General features: G+C 56.6%; 2 protein-coding genes across 2 annotated transcripts; one reads left to right on the top strand and one right to left on the bottom strand.

Annotated features, from left to right (window-relative positions):
• The first annotated feature begins 932 nt into the window (after positions 1–932).
• On the top strand, positions 933–10,085 carry LOC118922500 (oxidized purine nucleoside triphosphate hydrolase-like). Its single transcript, XM_036905361.2, is given in 4 exon segments — positions 933–1,094; positions 9,448–9,557; positions 9,560–9,589; positions 9,770–10,085. Coding segments are annotated over 4 exon segments (465 nt in total). The 5' UTR covers positions 933–942; the 3' UTR covers positions 9,943–10,085.
• Positions 10,086–13,188: 3,103 nt separating this feature from the next.
• LOC118922501 (sorting nexin-8-like) lies at positions 13,189–25,495 on the bottom strand. The gene is made up of 7 exons (XM_057488013.1): positions 25,235–25,495; positions 20,665–20,852; positions 20,025–20,157; positions 17,084–17,152; positions 15,813–15,962; positions 15,334–15,483; positions 13,189–13,345 (listed from the first exon to the last, which is right to left on the bottom strand). The coding sequence occupies exons 1-7, from the start codon at positions 25,493–25,495 to the stop codon at positions 13,235–13,237; spliced, it is 1,062 nt and encodes a 353-aa protein (XP_057343996.1). The 3' UTR covers positions 13,189–13,234.

The following is a 25,495-nucleotide window of genomic DNA, read 5'->3' as shown; positions in this document are numbered from 1 at the left end:
CACAGTTTACTTGGGAAGCCAGGGCCATGGGCATAAACAGTTTGGTGTCAGGACAAAGTATGCAGGCCTAAAGGGCTTGACCCCCAGAGCCCGCCCCTTCCGCCTGACCTACCCCACCGCCAGGACCCCGCTACAGGTCCCGTTTATCAGAAACCGTAACTAAAAATAAAGCATGGGGTCCCAGGCCCTCCACCCTGCATCTCCTCAGGTGTGGTCCCTGGAGCAGGAGACATGTTCGGTGACCCCAGGCTGGAGTAGGGACGGGCCGGCAGGGCACCTGGCCCTGGTCCTCCACCATCTCTCCAGCAGCAGCCCAGACATCATCCAGCCCGGGCAGAGTCTTTCTCTGGACTACACACCATTTTTCTTTCTCTGTATCATTCAAGCAGGAGGCCCCTTGTGGTTCCAGTGCCCTCCCCAAGTGCCAGGTCCCAGAGCAACAATAGCTGTGGGCAAAATATGAACTGTGACAAGAGGGAGGGCCCAGGAGCCGTGCATTTCCTGGGACTCTGGAGGTCTGCTACTGCAGAGAGGCAGATGCCAGACCCCAGTAGGCCAGTCCCCCATTCATGAAAGGCCAAGGGCAAGATCTGACCCAAGGACTGATGGATGAACTGCATGGTTTCCTTGGTGCCAGCTGGGCACAGGCTGACAGAGGACCAAGAACAGCCCCGTGCCAAGGAAGGAAGGGGAAGATAGGGCCATCTCCTGACCTGCTGGCCAGCAAAGGGCCAGGGCATTGAGGCCACTGCGTTCTGAGAGTCAGGCGTCTGTTGTGCTAGATGATCATTTGTTCACTGACAGGCTTCCCCTCCCTGCCTTTCAGAACATGTTTCTGACTTCCCTGCCCCCAGCCATCACAACACACCGATTCCATCCACGTCCTGTTCCCACCCAAGCTGACCCAACCCTCTTCCTTCCTCAAGGGGCCCCCGGGGAACCATGGGCACCTCCAAGCTCTACACCCTTGTGCTGGTCCTTCAGCCTCAGCGAGTGCTCCTCGGCATGAAGAAACGAGGCTTCGGGGCCGGCCGGTGGAATGGCTTCGGGGGCAAAGTTCAGGACAAAGAGACCATCAAGGAGGGGGCCAAGAGGTGAGGGAGGCGTGGGCCTGAGCACAGAACCTGCTGCAGAGCCTGACCCAATTTCCTCACTTAGAGCTTGGGGCCTGGGGCATGTACCGGTCCGAGCCAGCAAAATGGGAATCATAAAAGTCACAGTTCCTCTTAGGGTTGTCAGGAAGATCAAGGACATGACACGAGGACTTGGAAGAGTAGTCAGTGCTGAGGACAGGAGCTGTAGTCGGGGGCGGGAGCAGTTAGGATGCATTTGGGGAGTGTGTGTGGCTTGAGAAGTCCTGGCTTCCTTTCCAGTGAGGGGTGTGCCCAGCCCCTTGGCTCTTGTGCAGGGGAGCTGATGAGTGTTTTGACTGGATGCTTTTGCACGGTGTCAGGTAATCCTCAGCACAATTCACAGCCTCCCGTGGGAAGGAACCAAGGCCCCGAAGGTCAAGCAGCTTTGCTGAGATACCTCAGCAACCCCAGACGTCAGCCTGTGTCTTCCTCTCTCCTCACAGGCATGTGTGGAGGAGACTGGGGGGTCAACATCGCAAAGCGCTGCACAAACTGTAGCTCCTGTTAATGTTATTCTGGGAGCGTTGGCAGCCATCAGGCCACCTTCCCCGGAGAAGAGAACAGCTCCCCAAATGCATACTAAGGAGGTTTCTTTAAGGCAGGAAAGCTGGCAACGTTGCAGTCCAGTGGCTTTCAAGTTTGGGTTTTTTTTAAAAATTCAGAAGTCACAGTAAAAAATGTTTATACTCGGTTAACAGCAAAACCCTTCCTATGTGAAAGTATTCCAGTGTAGTCCCCATGCTTTATTTTAATTGCCAGTCACAGTCTACTAAGCTGACTTCACAGTGCACAGCAGGCCATGGCCCACAGCTTGAAATCCCTGCATGGTGTTCCTACCGTGCACCTCCGCTCCTCGGCCTGGAACCCAGGGTTGCAGCCACCGATGCCCTTAGTCATTTGTTTTTGCAAGTACTGGGACACAGCTGGGAGAAGCCCAGTCTTGTGAGACTCTGGCACTTAGCCCTGTGAGCCATGCCTGGGTTGGGATGGGCTGCAGGAGAAACAGAGTGGAGAATGGACAGCAATGGGGGCACTGGTGGTCACTTTGCCAACTGCAAATGTGTCCTTCCAAGACTGGTCCTTGGGTCACTGGTTTATGTAACACCCACCACCACTGCTCAGTGTCAGACACAGAGGAGCAGGTCCCAGCCACTGCCCCTAGTCGCTGCTGGGCCCTGGGGGTGTGCAGAGAGCAGGTCTAGTGGACACCCAGTGGTCCGGGGCATCCGGAGTAGAGGGAGGGCAGGTAAGGGCCCAGAACTCCCAAAGGGCCTGCCATTCGGTCCCGGCAAGTGGAAGGTGGAGGGGCACCATGCCCCAAAGCACCGGGAGCTAAGGAGACCCCTTGGGAGGGGCCCCAGATGGCTTCACCTCAGCCCCTTGCCATGATGGTGACAAGAAAACCCCCATGGCCCCTGAAGCAGCCCAGGGTTATGAACTTTCCCTCTTGTCCTCTCAACAGTGTTCATGCCCAGAATGGGAAACGGACAGAAGGACCCTCAGTATGGAGTACTGAGCGGGCTTGAGGTTAGGTAGGAAACCTCTTTCCACACAAGCATGTGGTTTCTGTCCCTGAATGTAACTTGAATGTATCTGGGTGTCACCCTCTGCTGCGGCATCCAGACCATCCCCTCTCACCTAGACAGGTGCAGGAGCCTCCTACCTGGGCCCCCCACTCCACAGTCCATTCTCCACATGACTGCCAGGTGACCCTCCTGATTAAGGCTGGGTTGGGGTCAAGCTCTGGGGCTCGGTTCAGGTCTGGAGGTCTGGGTTGGGGTCTGGGGGTGTAGGTCTGGGTCCGAGTCTCTCCGACTCATGCATTAAGTGCCTCTAGCAGCTCCCAGTGCACTAAACGACCTGTCACTCACTGAGCCCCCAAGTGCAGCGCCTGGCTGCCCCTCATGTTGGCTCTCACCCCCCTCCTCCCGGCTCCCCATGTTGGGCCCCTCCTGGCTTTCCAGTTAGGAAAGCTAAGTGGCCTATGCCCCTGTGCAGATCACACTGTGCACTGAACGACTCTCTTCTGTCTGTGTTCCCCCATAAGCATACCCTGAGGCCACGACTGGGGGATTTTCTCAGTTTGTTTTGAAGTCAACGTGCCCAAATCATCAGGGAGTTTTTAAGAAATAGGTTGGTCATTTAGCCTGCACGCGGATCAAGAAACAGAAATGGAGCCAGATGCTGCCCTCTGGTGGGCAGCCTCACTGGGCCGCTGGCACCGCTGGAGAGCCAGCCGCCCGTCCTGAGTGCCATGGGTGGAACCCCGCCACAGGCCCTCCGTGCCTGGCTACACCCATCGCGGTGTCTGTGGGCGCCTGGGCGCTCTGCGTGGGGCTGGGAGTGTGCTCTCCTGGTGGATGTCCCCCCGGGGGAATAGAGGGGTTCCGCCTTAATGAGCATTGCTCCTTTTGCAAAGCAGCTGTGCTCTGACCCCGCAGAGCTGAGTGCGCTTCCTCCAGACCCGTGGGCGCAATGGACGCGTTGCGTGTGGGCCGCCAGCTGTGTATGATCCCTCGCTGAGGCTTGCCCTGCGTTGCCCTGAGGACTCAGATGGCCTCCTGGGTGTCCTCGTTTGTGAAGTGTCTGCTCGTATTTCGCCCATTTTTTTACCCAGTTGCCTTTTTCTTACTGATCTGTAGTTCCTCATACGTTTTACTATGTCCTTGCTAAGTTTCTGACCTCACATAGTTTGATGGTGTTTTTTAGGCATATACATGTTAAGTATTCTGTCTTGGGAACTGGCCCCTTTCCCACTAGGGGGTGCCCCCGATCGCTTCCCTTGCTCTGCAGGCGGCTCCATCTGAATGCAGGAGAGCTACTCCTGCCTGCCTGTCAGTGCTGGCCTGGCGCGTTTTCTCCATCCATTCACTTTCATCTACATTTTTAACCTTTATGCTTTTATACTTTTAATCTTTATTTTTAAAGCGGGTTCCTCATGGACACCATATAGCCTGGTCTTTTTTTGATCCTGATGATGTCTCCTTTGAGAGCATTTGGGCCCTCGGTGTGTGTGACAGTGGATAAAGCCAGGCTGGCATCAGATAAAGCCAGGCTGGCATCAGCACATTCATTAGTTCTCTGCGCCCCTGTTCTTCGTAATGTGTGCATGTGGACTTGGAGAACTTCCACTCTTCTCCTGTCTTTTGTGGTTCTCAGTGGGCATTTTACATGATCTATTCTCTCTCCTTAACTGTTTTTTATTTGTTTTGTTCTGTTTTGACCTGTTTTAGTGGTTGCTCATGTTTGCAGTGAACATCACAGATAAGCCAGGTCCACCCCCAGACAGCTCGGTGGGCACCACCATGCAGGAAGTGGGAGCACCTTATAAATAAAGGGATCTGACTCCCGCCTCCTGCTCCATCCCCTGGCTGCCACACAAACGCCAGGCAGGATAGACAGCAAGCAAGCCCATCATCCCTGTTAATCTGAACAAACCCTTACCTGTTAGGTCAACTAAGAAAACAAACTCTTGACCCTTCCGTCCTCTCCCTTTGATGCTTTCCCTTTCTTTATGCAACCCAGGCTTCTGACCTGCCTGGTCCTTCTCTCTAAAGAACTTCTTTTAATATTTCTGCAGGCTGAGCCCCTCCATTTTTGTTTTGAGACGTCATTTTGCCATCCCTCTTGAAGGGTGATTTCAGAGACGTGACTGTGGGCTGGTGGTTTTTCTCTCAGCACTTTGCATATTCACTCTAATCCTTGCTTCCATGATTTCTGAGCAGTCAGGGGTGTTCGTTCCATTTGCCCCTCTGTGGGCCATGGACCTTTTCCTCCCACTTCTTTCAGCATGCTTTATCCCTGAGTCTGTAGTTTGGAGACAGTGCACCTGGGTGTTGTTTTTGGATACTTATCCTGCTTAGTGTCCCCTGAGCTTCCTGAATCTGCGGTTTGGTGCCTGACATTAATTTAGGGAAACTGAGTCATTGTTGTCTGAACATTTCCCTGCTCCTTTCTCTCCCTCTTCTGTGTTCCCACCTGGCATCTCTCACGGCTGTTGCGGTCGTCCCAGAGCCCTCGGTGTTCTGGTTTTTCAGTCTTCCCTCTTTGCTTTTCATCTTCGAGCATTCTGTCGAGAGGGCCTCGTGCCCAGAGGTTCGCTCCTCAGCTGCATGCAGCCTGCTAACAATCCCCTCAGAAGTGCTGGTCGTCTCTGTGGCCGCTTGGGGCTGCAGGACTCCAGGTCCGTCCTTAGGTTAACGCCTCTGCACTCACTGCCGGCCTGTTCCCACATGCCGTCCACCTCGCCCACCCTTGGTGGAGCAGCCCTACTTGCTGTAAAGTACAGGTCTGAGGACTCCAGCACCCCTGCTGCTCTGGCTCTCATGGCCCTCTCTTCACATCACCTTTTCTGGCCATTTAGTGTGCTTGTAATTCTTCCTCTATACCCAGACCCAGTGCACCAGGTGAAAGGAACTGTCAGCTGGCCTCGGGACCACAGTGAGGTGGTGGCATGAGCACTGGCCCCATGGCTAGCGGGTGTGCTCGTGGGTCTGTGCCCCTGGACTGTGACCCTCACAAGTGAGTCTCCGTCTCTCTCTCTCCCCTTCAGGGCGACAGAGTGGCTGGGGAGGGCAGGAGCTGAGGGTTTTCTTCCCCATGTCGGTCAGGCTGTGGGTGCCTAGCGTCTCCCAGGGGTGGCCCCTGGCAAGAGCACAGCCGGGGAGCAGGGGGGTCGGTTCACGGCGGCTCCTCGCCTCGTCGGTCCTGGGGCAGGTCTTCCTCGAGGACACAGCTCCCCTGTGCTCATGCCTCTCGTGGATCCAAGAAGGCGTGGAGGTTTTTCCAGTCTGTTCAGCTTTACTTTTGTTAGGTTGGAGGGGTGATGTGCAGGCTCCTTACAGCCGAAGGAGAAGCCAGAAGCATCTGTAGACGTTCTACACTGACTTGTTGGATAGATTGCACATTATCTTCTCCCTCTGGCTTGTCTTTCTACTCTTAGTGATGTTTTGATAAACAGATGAGCTTGTCATTTTAATGCAGCCCCACATACAGCTTTTCTTCACGGTCACCCTTTTTTACACCCTTTTAAAGAAATATTTGCCCGTGCTGAGCTCTTCTAAGGAGATACTTACCTGTCTTCTCTTCTAAAACTCTCAGGAGCATTAGACCTTAAATCTATCTGGAATTGAGTTTCAAGTATGGCATAAGGTCAGGATCCTTCCATTCCATACAGACATCCAGCCGACAGGACCATTTACTGAAAAGACCATGCTTCCCACAGTGCTGCACGGCCACCTTCTAACATGTCGGCAGTGACGTGGAGCCACAAAGCCACTTTCCTCTGACACCGTCTCCAGGGCCTGCACAGGGCCAGCCTTCAGGGCATTAGATGGCTCAATGGACAAACCCAGTTGGCCCAGTTGCCCAGGCACCACAGGACCCTCCAGGCTCTCCCTGGACAACCAGAAGCCACTGGAGCTGCAGCCCCCAGCCCACACCTCACTCCTCCCTCGTGGCCTCGTCGCAGATCACAGAGCCATTGTGAAACTGAAGACTTGTGCTCAGATTCAGCTTTCTTGTGGAGGACTCCATTAGCCTCCCAGGCTCATGATTCTGCACACTTCAGGGCCCTGCTGCGGCAGACAGCGCAGAGGACGCCTCTCCTGGCTGCACCTTGCTCCTGAGTGACACCCGGGTGTCCACAAGGGCAGGCCCTGCCCCTGCAGGCTGCATGCTCCCTGGAGAGCCTGCTCCCTGTGGCAATGGGGCACTCATGGTCCCCACACTGACAAGCAGCGAGCAGGAGCACCAGGTCATCACCCGACGGTGTTCTTCAGTGGGGCAGGAGAGGCCTCGCCCTGACGCGGGGGCAGAGTTTCAGCATCAAGGGCCCCACCACCACCCCAGTTTGCCTGTGGACCACATGGCTCCCGTGGCAGCCTCTTCTCTCCCCTGGTGCCAGCCTAGAGTGCAGGGTGTGTAGGACGGCCTTTGACAGGACTGCCCCTGCCAGCTGATGGAATGCTCTGATGCTGACAAGGAGCAGGCCGAGACGAGGCCCAGGGCCTGCCAGTCTCAGGGATGGCTGCCTGCACATGTGCATGCAGCTGATCCTTAGGCCCACTGCCCTGGCGTCTGATGTGCATGTGACTCACAGTGGCCCCGGAGTCCAGCCTGGTGCATGCTTTACCCACTGCACTGTCCTTTTGCCCTTTGGGCTTCCAAAGCAGGCCCCAGTTCGAGAGGAGGTTCACACCCCCACAGGCTCAGAGGGCCATGTCTGGTCATCCCTTTCTCTGTGCCAGTGTCCCTGTTGGGGAGGCCCTCAGAGCTTCAGGGAGATGATTCTCTCAGGGGCGGGGGGACCTGGGACCCCCCAGAGTTGAGGTTGGGCTGTAGGCAGGTGGGGTGTGCCCGCCTTTCTGGCCAGCATCCCTGATGGCCCCCAATGCAGTGGGGATTCAGAGCTCCATGTTTAAAGGACTCCGGGAGGCAGTGCAGGAGGAGGACTGGTGGTGGGACCCCCGGGCCACACAGGCCTAGGAATGCAGGCCCCCTGCTCCCAGGTGCTTGGTGGCCCACTTTAGTGTCATGTGTCACTCGTCCTGTCCTCCACCTGCCATGTGGGGACCAGCAGATGGAATCACAGGTCGAGAGAGCTGTGTCATCTCCAGCTGCCTCATCATTCCCACCCGAGAAACAGAGCCTCCACTCTGTCACTGAGGAGATAGAGATTTCTTCATACACTGCCATGCACCTAGGGAACATTAACGAAAACTGCTGAAAATGGTAAATCGGTGGGTGAAGCTTGTAAAAATGAGACGGGCCAGCCTGCTGCCAGAGCGCCTCTGTTATGTCTAACTGGGGAGCCATTTGCACCCCCCAAGGGCAACACACATTCGTCTTTTTAGGTCGTCTGATTTTAATTAACCATCTCAATGAATAAATTCCAGCTTTCAAAAGAGCAGCTGGCCTGCATCCGAAGGCAGCAGACAAAGCTCCCGGCCAGGGCTGAGGAAGGGAAGGGCAGGCCCACACCAGGAAGGCGTCCATTCATAGAGGGATTTCACCGGCATGATACGTCTAGCGAGCAGAGTGGAGTCCCTGACTCTTCAGTACTGGCACAGAAAGTAATGATGCTTTGTGTTCCTAACAGGTCAAAGCAAAAACACTTCACGCACAACTATAAACGGCCAGACATAATTAGAGCATTTTTATGGAACAAAAATAAACATAAGGCAGTGGGGGAGTGAGAGTCTCTAAAGGGAGGAGACGGAGCCCAGTGGCTGCAGTGGCTCTGGCCCAGAATCCTGAGCACAGCCCCTCCAGAGAGCGCTGCTGAGGAGCGGAGAGCAGCCTGTGGGCCGAGGACCGAGGGGCCTGGCACCTGTGCACGGTTGGAGCTTCTCAGTATACAACACAAGAGTTGAAAAACTAGTTGAATTCCTAAGGTGTAGCATGTCACTCTCCTGCATGAAAAGCACACGACATGCCAGCAGTTGTTCACAGGGACGCATGGAGGGGACGGGCCCAGAGGGGGAGCACCAGAGCCGTCCCAGGGGTCCTGGGCGATGAGGCCATGGGTCTCTGCCAGTCTGTCCCCAGTGAACGTGCCAATTGGAAATGCTTTTAAGAGGCAACAGCGTTGGCCTGTGGGGGGCACCCTGGTTCCGCTGGTGTGAGCCACACCTGCCTGTTCAGTGGCTGAGACCACAGCCCAGGGAGCCGGTGGGGAGGCGCCCTGAGACGGGGGATGCAGCGGGCATGAGCTCTGTCCACTGGGACCACTGCACATCTTGGCAGGGGCGGGAACATCTCCTTAGTGGAACAGAAGTTACAGCAGCTCCTCCTCCATTAGAGACTGGGGACCTACAGGGCGATCCCGTGCTCTCAGCACGGCTCTGAGGAAGGATGGTGCCTCGGGCAGGACGCTTACGGTTCAGGGTCTGCAGCCCTCATGGGGTGGCAGCCTGCAGGGAGGGCTGGAGCTGAAGGACTGGCCAGGCTCTGCCCCAGCCTCCTGGGAGACCTCCGGGCCTGCCGTGGCGCAGTACAGAGGGCGCTGACCAGGTCGGCTTGCGCACCCTGAACTGGCTCCTCACAATCTTGACCCCTTTCCAGAACCTTTGAACCAAATCAGAGTTTTTAAAGTTGTCAGCTGGCTGCCAAGTTCTGCCAGGCTGAGAACAATGCGCACATTCCAGATGACGCCCCAGGATTCCAGCCCACGCTTCCCGTCAGCAGCCCCAGGCCCTCGAGGCACCTGCCCAGACATGCTCCTCATGCTCCACCGCCGTCAGCTCCGCACAAACGTGGGTGCTTTGCTTACTGTCACCTTCTTTCTGTCTTTCTGCCCTCCCTCCGCCCACAGGGAGCTGCAGGAGGAGAGTGGTCTGATGGTGGACACGCTGCAGAAGGTGGGCCAGATCATGTTCGAGTTTGTGGGTGAGCCTGAGCTCATGGACGTGCACGTCTTCTGCACAGTGTCCAGAGGACACCCACGGAGAGTGATGGTGAGCCCGGGTGGGCAGGGGAGCCAGGCCAGAGCTGGGGGCAGCCTGCCTCCCTCTGTCTTCAAGGCAGGCACAAGGAGACAGTGTGTGTCCAGCTCCCGCCCAGGACTGCTTAACTAACTCCTCCCGAAGCTCAGTTTAAGTCTGGCTGGACATCAGTTCTTCCTTTTCACTCTGCAGAAATGCGCCCTCAGTGGTTCCAGCTGGACCAAATCCCCTTCAGCAACATGTGGCCAGATGACAGCTACTGGTTTCCCCTTCTGCTTCAGGGGAAGAAATTCCTTGGGTACTTCAAGTTCCGTGGTCCAGACGCCATCCTGGACTACACACTACGTGAGGTGGACAAAGTCTAGGAACCTGCTTGCTCTCCGGCCACGGGAATCGCTGCCCCGCAGCGATGACTGGCCCTCTGGGCTGTGGGCAGTCGGCACTTAGGGTTTCTGTTTGCAGAGTGATTGGATGCGAAGGTATAAAATAAATGTCTTTTATGTTTTCACCATTCTCCACCAGCCCAGCACAGCCAGCCCAGTTGTGTCCTCAGGAGCCACCAGGCATGTGGGCTGTGGCCCATGCCACAGAACAGAGATGGGAGATGCAGACCTGAGGCACAGAGGGGACAGCTCTTCTGTCCCCATGGCGGACAGGTAGGGAGGTAGGGCTGGGCACTGGCTGGTGCAGCACCACAGGCTCTTGTTGGGATCAGAAGGGTGGGCTGTATGATGGGTCCTCTCATCAAACACCCTTAAAGTTTCCCTTTCAAGGGGAAACAGGCAACATCAGGGCCCAGGGCTAAAATTCCAGTCTAATGAGTCACAGGCTCGTCAACCTCCCTGACCTAGGAGCACCAGGCCACCTTCGTCCTGATTTCTGCCTGCCAGGAAGTTACAGGGTCACTACCACTTACAGAAAGAACACACAATGGTACTATTATCAATAGGTTTAATAGTTTATTGGTAAGAATCCCAGAAGGTAGGTCATTTGTAAACTATTCCAGTTTACTGGGTATAATAACTGATTCCTGCTGCTTATAAAGTGCTTCATACATAAACTGACTTGACTCATGCACAGCGATAGGGAAACCCTCAGATACTGGCCCATCCTGAACTGAGCCAGACCAGAGGCCCATGTGTCCCCATGCCAGGCTGCCTGATCACGTCTCCACTAAGCGGAATGCAGTGGGGTCCCGGTGAAGGTGTGCTCCCATGACCAGGCCAAAGCAGCGCTGGGACCAGCCTTCCTAGGGCAGGAGGGCCAGGGTTTCTCAGAAAGGCCTCAGGACCGTGGAACAAGATGTCCTTTCAATGGGGCTGTAGCAAGGCAGGCTCCCCAGCCAGCAAGGAAAGCTGAGCTGCAAAGGTGAGCAGGTCCCCCAGGACAATATTGAGCGCCAAATCCCAGGCCCCATGCCTGGATACCCACCAGCAGCCTAGATGCAGGGCTGACAGGGAAGTTTCATGAGAAGATGGCCCTCTGCTGTCCCACTGCAGGCACCAGGGTGAAGGGACCTGCCCTAGGTCACTCCCAGGAAGTCTGCCCAGCAAGCCTCTCTTCCCATCAGCACCCTACAGTGCCCGGGGCTGGGAGGACACTGAGGGCCAAGCACCCCTCCTGATGAGCCTCCACAAACAAGGAAAGGGCTCCAACCCAGAGCTTCTTGTTCCCACCATGGGGTGTGCTACCAGGAATAAGGAATCCATGGCAGAAAGTATGCAAGGCTTGTCCTGGAACTCTGCCCAGCGACCTGTGAGAGCACCCAAATGTGCCATGGGCACAGCCTCCTGCCTGCCTACCACTGGCCCCACGTGCAAGCTGTGTCCACCCCACACAGCCTGCCTGCACGTGTCCAGCTCCACCATCCTGTGGTCACTCGTCCCTCACCCCAACAGGCAGACCCCTGGCAGTGGGGTGAGCAGCAGCTGCCACGGAGACAGGACAGGAGGCCTGGAGGCTGTGCTCTGCCTTGGGACCGTGTCAGGGGCCCAGCCCTGCGGGCAGCACTGATCCTCTAAAAGCAAGGCCCACTTGTGCAGAGGGAAGGAGATCAGAAGGCAAAGACAGCCCAGAAACCTGGGTCAGTGGTCCAACAGCCCCCCTTCTTCACACTCAGGGGTACACTGACAGCCTGGGAAGGCACATCACTGTCACCGTCTTGGGCCCAGGCTGGGGTGGCGTCCAGCATGGCAGACCTTCCCACATCCCCAGGCTGAAGCCACATGCAGTGAGTCTGCAGCCCGGCCGACGCTGCTGTCTGGCCAAACCTGAGACACTTTGCCCTGGACTGAAGTCATGCATCAGCTCATCGGGGATGCCTGCGAGTCTGCAGGCGTCCAAATTTATCGCAAGGCCTCCACCTGCCTCTGGGTCCTGTGCGCTGGGTGAGGATATGCGTAAGGTGAAATGTCAGATCTGAGACAAGGAGAAGTCCATTGCGTTCAGGCACTCACCCCTGCAAGGCAGGAACCTCAGGATGCCCCGGGTGGCTAGGACCCCCGCCTACCACCACTCAGGCCTGTGGCACAGTGAACTCAAAGGTGGCCCAAGGACCGGGGGGCCTGTCTGGCTCCAGGCCTCCATGCAATTACACAAAAGGGATCCTGAACAGGAAACTGCCAGGGCTGAGAACATCATCCCTGCAGAGGGCCAGGAACACGAGCTGGGCTGGCAGTGTGCAGGAAGCCTGGGAGTGTTCTGGTTGCCCAGTGGAGAGGTCAGTTTAAGAGAGGGTTGGCTGCAGCAAGGCACAGCCCTCCTCCGGAGTCCAGCCAGAATGCTTCTCCCACCTACCCCTCCTCTGCCCTTCCAGCCTCTGTTGTCTCTGTGCAATGAGGAGAGCAGCCCTTCCTGGTCCGCAGAGCAGAAGCACGAGCCCACCATACCACCGCCAGGCACACGGCACAGTCACACAGCAAGTGTGCACATTTGAGCACGTGTGTGGTGGGACGCAGGACCCTTTACCCTCAAGGCCAGGCCCCAGGGTGCTTGCTCAACTCATCCCTGGAAGTCAACACAACCCCCAGCAACCCCCAGTGCCAGCCTTCTCTGCTGGGCCCCGCTGCCGGCTCACGTGTGCCCGCACCACCCCTCCGCCCCCAAGCCAGGCCATCTGCTAGCAGTGGCTGGCTGCCCTCTCGCTGACCAGCTACACATCAGAGACAGCCACCTCCTTGTCCCGTGGTGGCATGCCGCTGCAGAACAGTCCTGCCCTCTCTGCATTTCAGCTCCTCTCTCCCTGCTCAGCTAATCCAGACCCCTCCTGACCGTTCTAGCAGGTGAGGCCCCCTGCACACAGCCCCAGGTACCATCTGCTGTGAAAACCTTCCTTGCTTCCCTCCCCCTGGGCATCCGTTCCAGGGAACCTCAGACTAACAGGCAGAGTGCAGGCGTCAGGGCTGTGGGAGAGAGGAACCCACCATGGCTGCACAGGCCCTGCGTGACCTCAGCCTCCATGGACGCTCAGAGACCTGCAGTGGTGTCCTCGGCCCTGCTCCCCACATGGGGAGGAGAGCCATACCACCTGGCCCCACTCAAGGGCATCAGCCCAAGGCTAGGGGCTCAGTGGGGTGGGGGGCAGCCGCTGTCTAGGGAATTGAACAGGGACACAGCATTTGGAAAGAGGCTTTAGTGAGGCCTCGGAAGCACTCAGCACTAGTGAGGAGACACACCGTCCTGCAGGAACCTCGGGGGGGTGGCGTTGCTGTTCTGTCCCGCGAAGAAGCAAGGCAGCTTGGACCTCAGGTCATTCCACACCTTACTCATCTGTGGGGGCAGAGGGCACAGCACCCTGTGAGGGCTGGCGCCAGCTCCACAGCCCAATGCACAGCCCCGGGGAATGCCACCTGGGGGCCTCGAGGCTTGCTGCCACCAGGCTCCGGATGGCCTCCCCGAGAGCTGCCAGATCTGACTGCACTGGCCCTTCCCTCCAAGCTCTGGGGCCCCAGCCTCCACGATTGAACACCCAGTGAGGCGCAGGCCAGACCAGGAGACAGGGGGCTGGTCCCCATCCCCTGCAGGCATGGCTGAAGGAGCCCGAGTCTGCTCAATGCAGAATGAGTGAGCACTGCTGTGTGGGTCCAGCACATCCTAACAGCTCCGAGGCACTGGCCTTCTGCTCAGCAGGCCAGACACCAGGACAACATCCACCATGAAAACAAAACGAGGTGGAGTGAGACACGGCCACCAGCACTCACAAGCACTCTGGCGTCCAGGATGAGGCCCGTGAGCACAAGGAGCAGAGAGGCTGGGGGTGCCCATGATCAGTGGTGAACAGTGGCCCTCATGACAGCAAAAGCACACTGTGGCCCTGGGAACGTGCAGCACACGTCACCCGGCCAGGGGACTCACTGCACCACCTGCGCCTGAGAAGTCTGGGGCCAGGCTCATGGCGCCTAAGCCAGGTGGCACCTGCCTCGCCTGGGCGTCCTGCCTTAGTTCTCCCTCACTGAACAGTTTAGTCTGGATCCTGGGTCCCAGATTCTGGCTGAGGAGGTCTGAGGCCTGTACCCCATGATCCACACGCTGAACAAACACTGCGCATGGTTCGGTACAACAGGCCTCAGAGCAGGGTCTAGACTGGCCACCGGCCCTGTCACCACTGCTTCCCACCTGGATTGACCGCCCCCTTCTACCCATTAACTGCCCTCCAAGCCATCGCCAATGACCTTCCTGAACCACAGGTCTGAGGTCATCCTATGCACTGCATACAGAAAGCTGCCCGGCCCCCATAAAAAGTGCCAGCATCCTGGACTGTACCCCTGGCCCTGGGCTCTGCACAGGCCTCCATCGGACTGAGAGACACCCAGTCCTCTGGCCGGCTGACCCCTCTGGACCCTCTTCCAAGTCTGTGCAGTCTCTGGTGACGGAACAGCTATGGTCCAGCTATGTGCCCAGCACAGCCACAGAACCTACCCAGAGTGGCTTGCAGCCCTTTACCCACCAAGCCCCCAGGCCAATCTTGGAAAGCTGAGAGAGTCACATTTCATACCATCTTTCAGACATGGCAGCTGGAGCCAGGGGTTAAATGTTCCAGCCAAGGGCATATGAGCACATGACAGTCACAGGGTTGGGATCTGAGACAGGGCTTCAGGCCCCGCCTACCACCAGGTTATCAGGAGCTGGGGCGCCACCAGCAGACGCACCCCTCAGATGACTGTCCTCCCAGCGCCAACAGGAGGCACCAGAGGAGCAGGGCAGAGAGCAGTGAGGCACAGGCCACACAGAGGCCAGCTCAGGTGTGACCCTGCGGCAGGACCCTTTCTCAAGGACCTCTTCAGCCCTGCACAGCTTCTAGGCTGTCTGGAGATGGACATGTGTGAGCAGAGACATGAGCTAGAGTTACACAGCTCTAAGTAATTCAGAGAGCGTCCCTGGGGCGTCAAAGGTCCAGGACAATCAGAAAAGCTGCGGAGCCACCTGCAGGGGATGCTGACTGGGCTGTGCCCCACCTCCTCAGATTGCTCCCACCACCTCCTCTCTCCACTGCTCTCAGTCTCCTGCATCTACATGCTTCACCGCCGACCTCCAGAACTCCCCCAGGAGACAAGGAGCTGCTCCTTCAGTCTCGCTCTGCTCCCACCGCCTCCCCCAAGAGTCACAGAGACAAGGCTACAGTTGTCACTCGCTCCCGTCACAGGTCGAGAGAGTAGGAGCTGCTTTAAGGCCTGGCACTCGCCCCAATCCGCTAACTCTGCTAAGCAGTCCTCCGTGGCAGCCGCGAGGGGAGGCAGACCTGCAGGCAGGGGACCCACCTCCTTGTGCCCTTGGATCTGAGAGTTGACGAAGGCTCCGAGGATGTGGGAGGTGAGGGGCAGGTAGGCGTGCACCAGCTGCATCTCCTGGTGCAGGCAGTACAGGGAGAAGCAGTTCTGCAGCTCCATCGTCTGAATCGCATTCTCCTGCTGCACAGAAAGCACCCTTGCACCTGGCCCGCTAGAAGGGCAGGAGTGCACAGCGCCTGAGCCGGGGCTTGAGCCTTTCCTGCGTGTAACCACTGAGGCACAGTGCAGTCCACGCAGCTCAACCAGAAGTGCCAAGGGAGAAGGGGACCCCCGCGGTGGCCTGTGCCCCCCTGTGTTTTGGCCAGCTGTCACTTACATGTGTGCCACATTCCGGAAGCTCATCAAGCCAACAGGGACTGCCAGGAAGTCCTGCTGCGGGGCCCAGCGGGCCAGGCAGAAAGGCTCTGCAAGCCTCCCGCCCTTGCACCCCCGCACCCCGCCACACCCACCTCCACGATGCAGGTCTCCAGCTGCTCCACGGCCTCGGGCTCGCAGCTCTGCACAGCAGCGCGCATCATTTGCCTCTTCATCAGGCTGTACTTGTGCAGGGCCCGCTGGTGCCTGTGCAGCACGCCCTTCTCATGCCGCTCACACAGGTCCTGTGGGAAAGGGGGCGCTTGGTGCCCTCAGCCTCCAGCCTCAGGGACCACAGTCAGCAGTGCCACCTCCCTGCAGGAGGGCCAGAATGCAGACGGCGAGGGGGCACTGTAGAGGCAACGCTAATGCTGGGTGCCCGCCCTCAGAAACTACCCCAAGCAGGCAGGGTCCAGCCACAGGGGGCATGGCACAAACCAGTGCCACACATAAACCCCGTGCAAAACAGGCTCTGTTTAGTGGGGCCATGAGCAAGGAGCACCGGCTGCCCCAGGCAGGTGGGAATGGGAATGCTGCCCACCAGACCGCCCACCAGGGTCACCCCAGCAGCAGGAGGACCGCCTGCCTCCAAAGGCAGTGGCACTGGCATTTCCCCAGGGGCCCCAGGAATCATCCCAACTAGAAAGAAATCAGCCCCTGGCTGAGATGTTCCAGACTACCTGCTACCACAGCACTCAACAAAGAAATTCCTTCTGGAACACTCTGCACAGCACTGAGCCAGCTCCCCCGGAGCTCAGCACGTGGGAGTCACAGGCACTCCAACTGGTGCACCAGTGGTTAGAAGGCCACCTGCAGCAGTGGAGGTCCGACTGCCCACGGGAAGAGGCAGCTCGCTTCTCCAGGCAGCCCCATGCTTGTCCATGGCCAGGATGCCCCCACACTGACATGACACACACACACCCCTGAACACACTTGCTCAGACATACCCACAGACACACACACGGCCATGCTCATGTTCACTGTCGTTCTCAGACATACCCAGACACGCTCACAAGGACACACTCATGTTCACTCTTGACTCACTCAGACATAACCACACACTCTCAGACATGCTCTCATACACACATTCAGGCACACTCACATGCTGACACACTCACACACACCCAGATGCTCACACACAGGCTCACACCCCATCTCCGTTCTCAGATCCAGGAAAGCTAGAGGCCCATCTGTCCACCTGTTGGGCTGCACGCAGCCCAGAGCCCACCACAGGGAGCAGAAGGCCCACGGTCCCTCCACGGCTGGCTTCTCAGGTCTTTCTCCACCCCCTGGAGTCACACCCCTCCAAGGTCACAGGACCCTTCTCAAAAGCTCTGTCCCTGACCACAGAGAAGCTGAGACTCACCTTATAGGACTGGAGCAAATCCAAGAAGAGGTTCAGTTTCTCCACCACATTGTTCTCCTCCTGTTTGCCCTGGAAGATGGGGTTTACCCGACACTGAGACCTGGCCAGGCGCCCCCTCACAGGCCAGGAAGACCCTTCCCAAGGCACACACACACCCCTGGACACACTCACTCAGACATACCCACAGACATGCTCACATTCAGCTCTGCCAGCTCTGCAGAGGCACCCCCTTCCCACACGGCAGCCCAGCCAACACCAGGTGGAGAGCAAGGGCCTGAGTCCCATCCACCTGCCCGCTGCACTTACTGTCCAACATCATGTCCTCCCAGCATTCCAATCCATGTCCCCATCTTCCCAGCATGCACCTTCCCTGCACACTCCTTCCTGGCATGCACAGGAAGAGCGGGCACCTCAAATGCCCTCCCCCAGCAGCTTTTCCATGTGAGCTTTGAGGGGTGTTGAGAAAGGGAGTAAATGGGAGGGGAGGCAGGGCAGCCTCAGTGGAGGGAAAAGGAGCCCAGGGCGAGGAGAGGCAAGGGCTTCTGAAGCCTCAAGCTGAGACAAGCAACCAGAGCCGGGTTAGCACTGAGGCTTCCTTCGGCTGATTCGGGCCAGAGAGGCACCTGCTTCTGGCTCCCACACAGGCCTCCACACCTGGACCACATGGTGTACCTAGGCAAACTGACGGGTGAGCCACAGAGCTCATTTCCAAAGCACAGAGATCCATGGAGGCCTGGAGGGCAGCCCTGGAAGAATGGGTATCCCTGGTAACAGCAGGGAGCCCAGCATCCTGGGACATGAGTACGACTGAATGCCCTTGGCCTGGGCGTTCAGTCATACTTTGCTCCAAGCACAGACAGGCCACCGTGTGCATGGACTGCCCAGCACTGATGCTCAGAGAACAAGTTGGATGGGGACACAAGCACTGGGTTGCAGGTCCCTGAATTGCACACACACAGCCAAGGTTCCATCCAGTAAGGTTTCTGGGAAGTAACGGCCTGTTACAAGTTTTTAAAACTTAGGAAAATACCAGGTGGCCACAGGTGCCCTGTTTGTTCCTGACGGCAGGGCAGGGGCATGGAGGCTCCCCACCTCCAGTCCACAGCAGGGACTCAGGGGACCCTCCTGGTCATTTCATTTGTCACCAAGTCCCATTTTTGGTTCAACAAGAGATCCTGAACACCAATGCCTGTGCCTTTACAGGAAGTACACATCCTGTCACTGTGGCTATGACAGCCACCAGGAGTCCCACTTGTGTACCCAGGTCTCCTAAAAGGCCGGAAACAGTAAAGCTGAGGACATGAGTGGGGCTAGGGAACCAGCCCTCGCTGTCCTGGCTGCGTGAGTGACGCGCTCCAGCTGCGCAGCGAGCGGGGTTAGGGAACCAGCCATTGCTGTTCTGGCTGCGAGTGCCACACTGAGACTGCGAATCCAAGTCTTGAGGGGTCGTCTGTCTCCTCCAATTTCCTATTCAAACTCTTAATTTCACTTCAACATGGAAACCACCGAGGACAGTGAGGAATATTCTGGAAACAGTACCTCTCCAGACCTTAAATTTCAGAGCCACATTCATGAGACAGCAGAGAATCCCAGAGCTGGGGGAACTCCAAGCCACAAACGTGTCGCCCACGTGGGAAGCCTGGCCTTCCCTCCCTCCTCAAAGCAGAAACACAGCACCTAAGCCTGACTCAGAAAAGACTGGAAATGACCTCGATCGGAATTCCCCACCCTGCACTCCACAAGGCCCCACTGTTGAAGAGGCAGCCATGTGGACCGGGGGCCCTGCTACCAGGGCAGCTTCATTTTTGTTTCACAGACTGAGCTCTGAGTAAGGGTCAACAGGTCACATAAAAAGTTTATAACTATCTAGCCCCACCCCTTGCTTTTAATTGGTGGGTGTAACAGACCTGGGGACCAAAGTAACCTGAACAGGGGCCTGAGAGGCCCCAGCAGGCACAGAGCAGGCTGCCCAGAGCTCACCTGCCAGGCCACAACCCCAACACAACGTTCATGGTCCTCCCCACTGTGGATGTGTGGGCGCTTCACAGACCTGGAGATGGACTGGGTCCCAGAGACATGAACCCCGCCCCACACTCAGTTTCTAAAGGAACACAGGCACCAGGCCTGGAAGAGGAAAACCCAGGACTTCCCATACACGCCACAAGACCGGATTCCCTCCTCGGCATGTGGAGGTGTGCTGGATGCCCAAGCACCCCTCCTCAGGTGCAGAGTCCCCCAGTTCCAAACTCAGCAGGCCTGCTGCTGTCACTGTGGCCTCTGACCTGCTTCTAAGGAGTTCCAGGTCTCCGGTAGGCAGCGAGGCTTTCACAACTACATGGATTTAATTTATTATTTACTAACAGCCTGAAGACCACTTCCCCAAGAACTAGGCAGCACCTCTCACCCTCCAAGTCATGTAACAGGTTCAGAGCATAAAAGCACCCAGACCCCTGTCCCTCTGGCAGTAAACACTAGTGTCTTCAAATTCACCAGCGACTACAAGGTGCAGCCTTCCACAAATAGCACCTGTGTGTACAGAAGCACTTCCTGAGGCTGATGGTGTATCAGGGGTGAGAGAGGGAGCCTCTCGGGGTGCAGGAGCTTTGCTGTTGTTCTGATGAGTTATCAAGGGACCGAGGACAGCAAATGGGGACATCCGGTCCACCCGGATATCCTGGTAAGTCCAGGACACACTTTCAAGGACAGATTGTATCTTCTACTCTCAGCCGAGTCAATTCCCAAGAGTTTTCTTGTCATGAGAACGACCTCGAGTGTGTAAATGGGCAGCCAGAAGAACCGATGGGGACATGCAGTTCTGGCCCAAGACAGGTCTCCGCACACGTAAGACTCAGAGCCGTGAGAAGCGTCTGAGGAGGAGATGCTCCACGCCCAGGCACAGACTGTCCTCCGGGGCGGGTGCCACCAGGACAAACTCACTCACCTGCTGCGCAGCCCTGTCAGCGAGCAGTGCAAATTCAACAGACAGGCCCTTCAGCGCCTGCTTAAGGGACGCCCATGTGCTACTGCTGAGAGGGGCCCAGGAGGGGAGCGGGGTCGTGTCAGATCCCAGAGCACTAGGGAAAACAAGACACAGGGAGAGACACTCAAGGCCTTGAAGCCCCCAGGGTAGCCTGCACACCTCCCAACCCAGCCCCTCGTGATCAGGTGGGACCTCAGCCCCCCTCCCCAGGTGACTGTGCACACGAGCATGTTGAGAAGGTGGAGTCCCGCCTGGAGGTCTTCCCTCCGCCAGTGCAGAGGAAGCAAGAGCAACCATGGCGTCCTCTCCCCACTCCGCGGATCAAATGAATTATTTAGTCTAATCCGGACAATGGCGACCAGGCGCTGTGAGATGCGAGCAAGCACTCGGGTGTGGAGGAATCCACGCTCCTCTGCCTAAATTCTCCACCTTTTTCTTCCAAATATGATCTCCCATTTCCCCAAACTGCTTCTTCCCACTCTGGAGTGAAACAGGCCAGAATGAGGGTCATGATGGCAAACGTACTCTGCTCCAAGCTGCCACCCAAGTCTGACCATCCCTCCCCCAAACCAGCCCCTGCAGAACCGAACAGGGTCCCTGCCTTAATTCCTTCCCAAATATGAGAAGGTCAGCAGCATTGTCGATGGCCCTCGACGCAATCCGCTCAGCCCGATCGCGGAGCTTGTAAAAGCTGTTGTAGATATTTCGGATCAGCTCCCGGCTCACAGTGAACTGAGTCTGGATGTCAGCCGGCAGGAAGTCCTGACAGGTGAGGAGGGAGAGACTGCATTACCACACGTGGCATGATGTGCTCAGCGAAGACGAGAAGCCGGAGCTGGAACGCCTCCCGCTGCTGGGCAGGTCAGCCTGGTCACGCAGGAGCCGACCGGCGAGCCCGCTGCCCCTCCTGAAAGGCTGCACTGCACCTCCCTTTTCGTGGGTGACCCCGGAGGGGAGGCTGCCCTGGGATTCTGGGGAAGGAGGGCTGGTGGCAGAATCCATTCAGCAAATGCTGGCTGAGGTCCCTGTTCTGGGCATGGGTGGCTCCCTTGGGATCTGGCACGGAGGGCACAGGGAGGCTCAGTACTGCTGGTGCCCACAGGCCCACACTCCCAGCTGAGCTGGGCATGGGGATCCTGGCCCTCCACAGTGGTCGGCGGCCCCTGCCATCCAGACCAGCATGGGAGGCGTCTGGGGCCTATGACTGGTGCCAAGGGGCCTACAGTGGGGCAGAGCAGGCAGGGGGAGCACCCAGCTGGGCCCTGAGAGCTCTGTCAGGAGGCGGCCCGAGCCTGTCCCCACAAAATACCAGGTTTACAATGGCAGGCAAGTGTTTAGGTGCCTTCTGCAGAGTGTAATCCTCAGCGTGGTCACAGGGCGCCCATGCAATTACCCACTTTGTCCCCTGGCCGGCTGAAGCCACGTCACCCACAGCCCTGCCCCATCCCCCCTGGTCACCTTGGAGGCCACACACTGCAGCAGCCATAGTGCTCTGTGGGCACTGCCAGGTGGGTGCTCACCACGGTGCATTTGGTGGCTCCTGCCCCAGGCCCCTCAACTCTTCTCAACTCACACTGAAGGGATGGACCCACAGGCCCACGGCCCTCAACTCACTGATTCCAGCCTGCTGGCAGGTGTCATAACACAGGCAGCTCTGAGTGACCGCTGTGAAGGGGCGATGGAGCCCAGCTCCCACAGGGGCCCGACCTTGCCTCCAGCCCACCCCTGCCCGCAGTCCCTCCCCTGCAGTGTCTGGTGCCCAGACCAGGGTAGGAGAGGAGGGCCTGCTCCCAGGACATGGTTGGCATCCCCAGGATGGGAATCACGAAGGACACCCCTGAGAAGCAGTGTCACGGACCTGCCATGGCCTACACATAGAGGCAGAGGGTAGATGACAGTGAGACCTCCACTTGCCTGTGCAGGATGCCCTGGTGCAGTGCTGGAGGTGCTGTCCTGGGACAGGGCCGGGCGCAGATGCCCGCTCAGCACCCCTGTGGGGGGGCCACTCTCTCATCAGCCCAGAGCGGCAGTGGTGTCCAGGACCTGCAGGTCTGGGAACAGCTCCTCTGATCACACAGACCGAGGGTGGCCGCCCTGCTGAGCCCAAACTTCTCTCCCCTCATATGTTAGTTTTGACGGGGTAAACAGCCACGCTCTGAAAATCGCATGTTTCTTTGTGATTGCTTCTTCTAATTGGTTGGTTTAACATTTGAAATTTGATTTAATTCCAACTCAGTTTTCCTCACCATGGGGTCAGGCTCAGAGCTGGGGATTGTTACTGAAGTGACCATCACTAACTGCAGGGGCCGGGGAGCACACATTCCTGGTCCCTGGGCACCACAGCCCATGTGCTGGCCCCGGGGCAGCACTGTGAGGAACAGCAGCTGCAGAGACATGCCCCCACTCCAGACCTCAGGCTCCCAGGGGGTGGGAGGCTGGACTGCGGCAGCCCAGCCAGACCCATATGCAAGCTGACCAGGGGCACTGGGCCTCGCAGGGCCTGGGTGCAGCCTAGGCAGGCCATTTCTAAGAGCCCCTCGCAGGTGACGGGAGGTCCGATGGAACGGGCTCCTGTGCGGGGACAGCCTCCTGGCCCGCCTGCCATCTTGTGGTGAGGTGACACACAAGACGAGGCAACTGCTGGTGGTCTCGACTGGAACAGGTGAGCAGTGTGGCTGGCAGCGCAGTCCTCGACCCTCCCGGACAAGTGCCCCCCTCCAAGCCTGTTTCCCTGTGTGCAGAGCAGGAACAGCATCCACCTCAGAGCCCTCTGGGTGGACAGGAGAAGGGAACCCTGAGCTGAAAACAGGGCTGGTGTGAGAACTCAGCCAATGCAGACCTTGCTAAAGGGCTCTCAGATGTGAGCCGGCCTCCCAGGCCCACCCTACCCATCCCAGACAAGCCAGCCAGAGAGGTGTGACTGTCTCCAATATTTTCCGTGCCTCAGAGAGCCAGACGTACAGCTGTCCTGGAAGCCCACCAGAACTCCCAGGGGCAGGCCGCCCCCGGCACCGTGGGGTGCAGAACAGCATTCCCAGCCTCCACCACTTGATTCCAACCATGCTGTCCCAGCTGCGCTGCCCCAGCCAGGGCACCAAGGAGCCTCTCAGCAGTGCCACCATCCCTGGGAGGGAGCCTTCTTACCCAACCTTTTCCGAGGGAGTTTGGCCAGGCCCACCCCAAAGCTAAGAGCTGGATGTTTTGCCAGATGGCTCTGGATCTGCAGGACAGCCTGCACTTCCGGGCTTTGCCTCTCCAGCTGTGTGGGTTCTTGGTCTTTCTGAATGGCAGCAACACTTGCTGTGGGATGAAGTGAATGCCACTGCTCTGCAGGCCCTGCTGACATGAGGAGCCGGCCCATGCCAGTTTCCAAGCGGCAGTCAGCAACGAGTCACTGCCTGCCAGGTCTGCTGTTCACTAAATGTTTTTCTTTAAATCAACTATTCTTATTAACTTAAACTTGGCTTAAAAAGAAGCTCTAAGGCAATCCTGAGAAGGAAGAATAAAGTGGGGGGCATCTCGCTTCCCAACTTCAAGCTCTACTACAAAGCCACAGTAATCAAGACAATTTGGTACTGGCACAAGAACAGAGCCACAGACCAGTGGAACAGAATAAAGAGTCCAGATATTAACCTAAACATATACGGTCAATTAATATATGATAAAGGAGCCATGGACATACAATGGGGAAATGACAGCCTCTTCAACAGCTGGTGTTGGCAAAACTGGACAGCTACATGTAAGAGAATGAAACTGGATCATTGTCTAACCCCATACACAAAAGTAAATTTGAAATGGATCAAAGACCTGAATGTAAGTCATGAAATCATAAAACTGTTAGAAAAAAAACATAGGTAAAAATCTCTTGGACATAAACATGAGCGACTTCTTCATGAACATATCTCCCCAGGCAAGGGAAACAAAAACAAAAATGAACAAGTGAGACTATATCAAGCTGAAAAGCTTCTGTAGAGCAAAGGACACCACCAATGGAACAAAAAGGCATCCTACAGTATGGGAGAATAGATTCATAAATGACAGATCCAATAAAGGGTTCACATCCAAGATATATAAAGAGCTTACGCACCTCAACAAACAAAAAGCAAATAATCCAATAAAAAAATGGGCAGAGGAGAGGAGCTGAACAGACAGTTCTCCTAAGAAGAAATTCAGATGGCCAACAAATAAATGAAAAGATGCTCCACATCGCTTGTCATCAGAGAAATGCAAATTAAAACCACAATGAGATATCACCTAACACCAGTAAGGATGGCCACCATCCAAAAGACAAACAACAAGTGTTGGCGAGGTTGTTGAGAAACGGGCACCCTCCTACACTGCTGGTGGGAATGTAAAGTAGTTCAACCATTGTGGAAAGCAGTATGGAGGTTCCAAAAGCTCAAAATAGAAATACCATTTGACCCAGGAATTCCACTCCTACGAATTTACCATAAGAATGCAGCAGCCCAGTTTGAAAAAGACAGATGCACCCCTACGCAGCACTATTTACAATAGCCAAGAAATGGAAGCAACCTAAGTGTCCATCAGTAGATGAATGGATAAAGAAGATGTGGTACATATACACAATGGAGTATTATTCAGCCATAAGAAGAAAACAAATCCTACAATTTGCAACAACATGGATGGAGCTAGAGGGTATTATGCTCAGTGAAATAAGCCAGGCAGAGAAAGACAAATAAATACCAAATGATTTCACCCATATGTAGAGTATAAGAACAAAGAAAAAACTGAGGGAACAAAACAACAGCAGAATCACAGAACCCAAGAATGGACTAACAGTTACCAAAGGGAAAGGGACTGGGGAGGACAGGTGGGAAGGGAGGGGCAAGGTGGGGGAAAAAGAAAGGGGGCATTACAATTAGCATGTATAATGTAGTGGGGGGTGCATGGGGAGGGCCTTGCAACACAGAGAAGACAAGTAGTGATTCTACAGCATCTTACTACGCTGATGGACAGTGACTGTGATGGGGTATGTGGGGGGGACTTGGTGAAGAAGGGAGCATAGTAAACATAGTGTTCTTCATGTAATTGTAGATTAATGATACTAAAATAAAACAAAAGAAGCTCTGTACCACACAACACAGAAACAAACACTGCTTGCTAAAAACAAAGAGTCCAACAGAAACAAGACAGTGGCACTGAGCCCTCACCTCCTGCTTGAGGCGGGCTGAGCTGGGGCCCGTCTGCGGTGGGGCAGGGATCAGCTGCGCTGAGGGGCAGCCGCCGTGTTCTGGGGCCACAATGCTCAGAATGGATCTGTCTGAGACAGGAAGTGCCTTAAATTGCCCGGGGGCCATGATGGCAGCTCCCCCAGCGGGGGAGGCGTTTCGGGCAGTGCTGGACCCGAAGGTGCCCACTGTCACCACAATGGGTGTCACAGAGCCCAGGCTGCAATTGGAAGTGACAAGCAT

This window comes from Manis pentadactyla, chromosome 10 (genome assembly GCF_030020395.1).
Source record: "Manis pentadactyla isolate mManPen7 chromosome 10, mManPen7.hap1, whole genome shotgun sequence".
Classification (NCBI taxonomy): domain Eukaryota; kingdom Metazoa; phylum Chordata; class Mammalia; order Pholidota; family Manidae; genus Manis; species Manis pentadactyla.
This window is presented reverse-complemented; position numbering and strand designations above follow the sequence as displayed.

Coding starts and splice junctions, on each gene's coding strand:
- LOC118922501 (XM_057488013.1), bottom strand. CDS start 25,495: ATGCTTGTCACTTCCAATTGCAGCCTGGGCTCTGTGACACCCATTGTG. Junction 20,158..20,664: donor ATATTTGGGAAGGAATTAAG/GCAGGGACCCTG, acceptor TGTTTTCCCTAG/TGCTCTGGGATCTGACACGA. Junction 17,153..20,024: donor CTGACAGGGCTGCGCAGCAG/GTGAGTGAGTTT, acceptor CCCATCTTCCAG/GGCAAACAGGAGGAGAACAA.